Genomic DNA, 1,716 nt, shown 5'->3' on the forward strand with positions numbered 1-1,716 from the left:
GAGGACCTATATGCTGCAGAAATTCTTGGTTCATACTTTTCCCCTAATTACCAACTCAATCAGTGCCCCTTTGTTTTTCAGGTCACTCCCCAATTATATATTACATGTTTCCTTCGTTCCACAACCTTTAATTCTTTTCCAGTGTTGGAGAATTAACTGGACAGGATTCTTAATCTTGTCTCTACAAAGAACTTGTTGTAATTGCAATGAATGCTTTCATTTTGCTGGTGTCTGAAATACGATTTGCAGGGGAAGGGGGAGTGCAGGTTGATGCTAGTCCCATCATTAATGACATTCTTGTGGGGATTGTAGTGGTAGAAGTAAAAACCCCAAAGCTTTTATATAATAACAAGCATGTGTCTGCACGTGAGCCGCTCCTTTAAGAAGCCTTGGACTAGTGGAAGAAGGGGGATCCGGAGAAAAAGCAGCCCTACAGCTATAGCAGAGGGCAGAGGTTAAATCTCTTGGCATTTTTATCGCAAGTATGGTCGCTGCATACCCTCTCCCTGAAGGCTTCACTGAATTAGAGGTGTTTGCCATCGGCACTGCCCTGCTGGTAGAAGGTGAGCTCGGTGCGGGACCTCAGCAGCAGTAAGATTTTTTGCCCCTGTTATTCCCGGTGGGAGGGGGAAGGAAAATGGAAGCAAACAGCAGCATTTGTGGCACGCTGACCCAGACCTGTGGAGGTTACTGTGGCCGCATCACTAGTACTTCTGGTCAGCGTATCAGGGTGAGCTGCAAGCTGTTTGCAGTGACGATCTGCTCTGTATACATAGCTGCCCTATGGCGGGGAAGTATTTGCTACTTAGCTGTCTTATGAAGAATTGGGGATGTAAGATTTTGCTGTTGACTTTTAAAGGCAATTTTATCTTCCTTGGGGGAAGGATGTTGAAATGACTGATGATCTCTCAATAAAATCAGGCTGCTTGTTTTGTGGGCTGTGGTGGCCGCCTTACAGTCAAAGATGATAGGTCCAAAATAGCCTGTTAACTGTTAGCACGCATCCAGATTGCATTGGTAGCGCTGCAATTAATGGCTGCTGGGTAAAAATAACAAACAGAAATATACTTGCATGAGATTCAAAAGCTCTCACAGTGTTAAGAAGCAAAATTTGAGGTAGGAGACCGTATTCATTTAATTTAGCCAATGTGGGTTTTTCTTAAGGCATGTGCCACTTCTTTGTTGAGGGACTGCAACAGAACCGTGAATTTGTTCCTACCTGGCAGCTAGCGAAGGACAGGCTTGTAGTTAGGATTATTTCAGTGTCAGTCCCTGGCATCTCTTCTGAGCCACATCCCAGCCAGGGCCTGGGACCCCATCCCTGCATGGTGCTGCTCAGCTGGGGGTGCAGGGATCGTGGGGCCCAACAGCAGAGGAGGAGAAGCTGTAAGCACCATCAGAATGGGATAAATGCTCATCGGCTCACCCCATGAACTGGAGCGTGGGAGAAAGGAGGATGCTCGCCATTTACTTGCAGGCGAGCTCAGCTGAAAGGCAGCATTGTATCTGCCTGCAAAGGAAAGCTGGAAGAGCCGTGTCAGAAACTCTTCCTTGGAAGAGAGAGAGAGAAGAAAATGCTTCTACTACTGACCCAGGGGCGAGCTGAGTTCAGGGCTAAACCTGGCCAACAGCCATTAAGCCGTCTGCAGAGCCTGGCAGGGCCTGGCATGACTTTGCACTTGGTTACTGAGGGGTGCGAAGCGGCAGGCGGGCAAG

The 1,716-nt window shown here is 47.8% G+C and overlaps 1 protein-coding gene across 1 annotated transcript in view; it reads left to right on the forward strand.

Moving 5' to 3' along the window:
- The first annotated feature begins 388 nt into the window (after positions 1–388).
- The window catches only part of RGR (retinal G protein coupled receptor), a 17,650-nt gene continuing 16,322 nt past the window's right edge, over positions 389–1,716 (forward strand). Inside the window, exon 1 of the mRNA XM_009334612.1 lies at positions 389–563. Coding sequence (XP_009332887.1) covers positions 485–563 — 79 coding nt within the window. The 5' untranslated portion in view covers positions 389–484. The remainder of the gene's footprint in view (positions 564–1,716) is intronic.

Source organism: Pygoscelis adeliae, unplaced genomic scaffold, assembly GCF_000699105.1.
Source record: "Pygoscelis adeliae isolate BGI_AS28 unplaced genomic scaffold, ASM69910v1 Scaffold361, whole genome shotgun sequence".
Classification (NCBI taxonomy): domain Eukaryota; kingdom Metazoa; phylum Chordata; class Aves; order Sphenisciformes; family Spheniscidae; genus Pygoscelis; species Pygoscelis adeliae.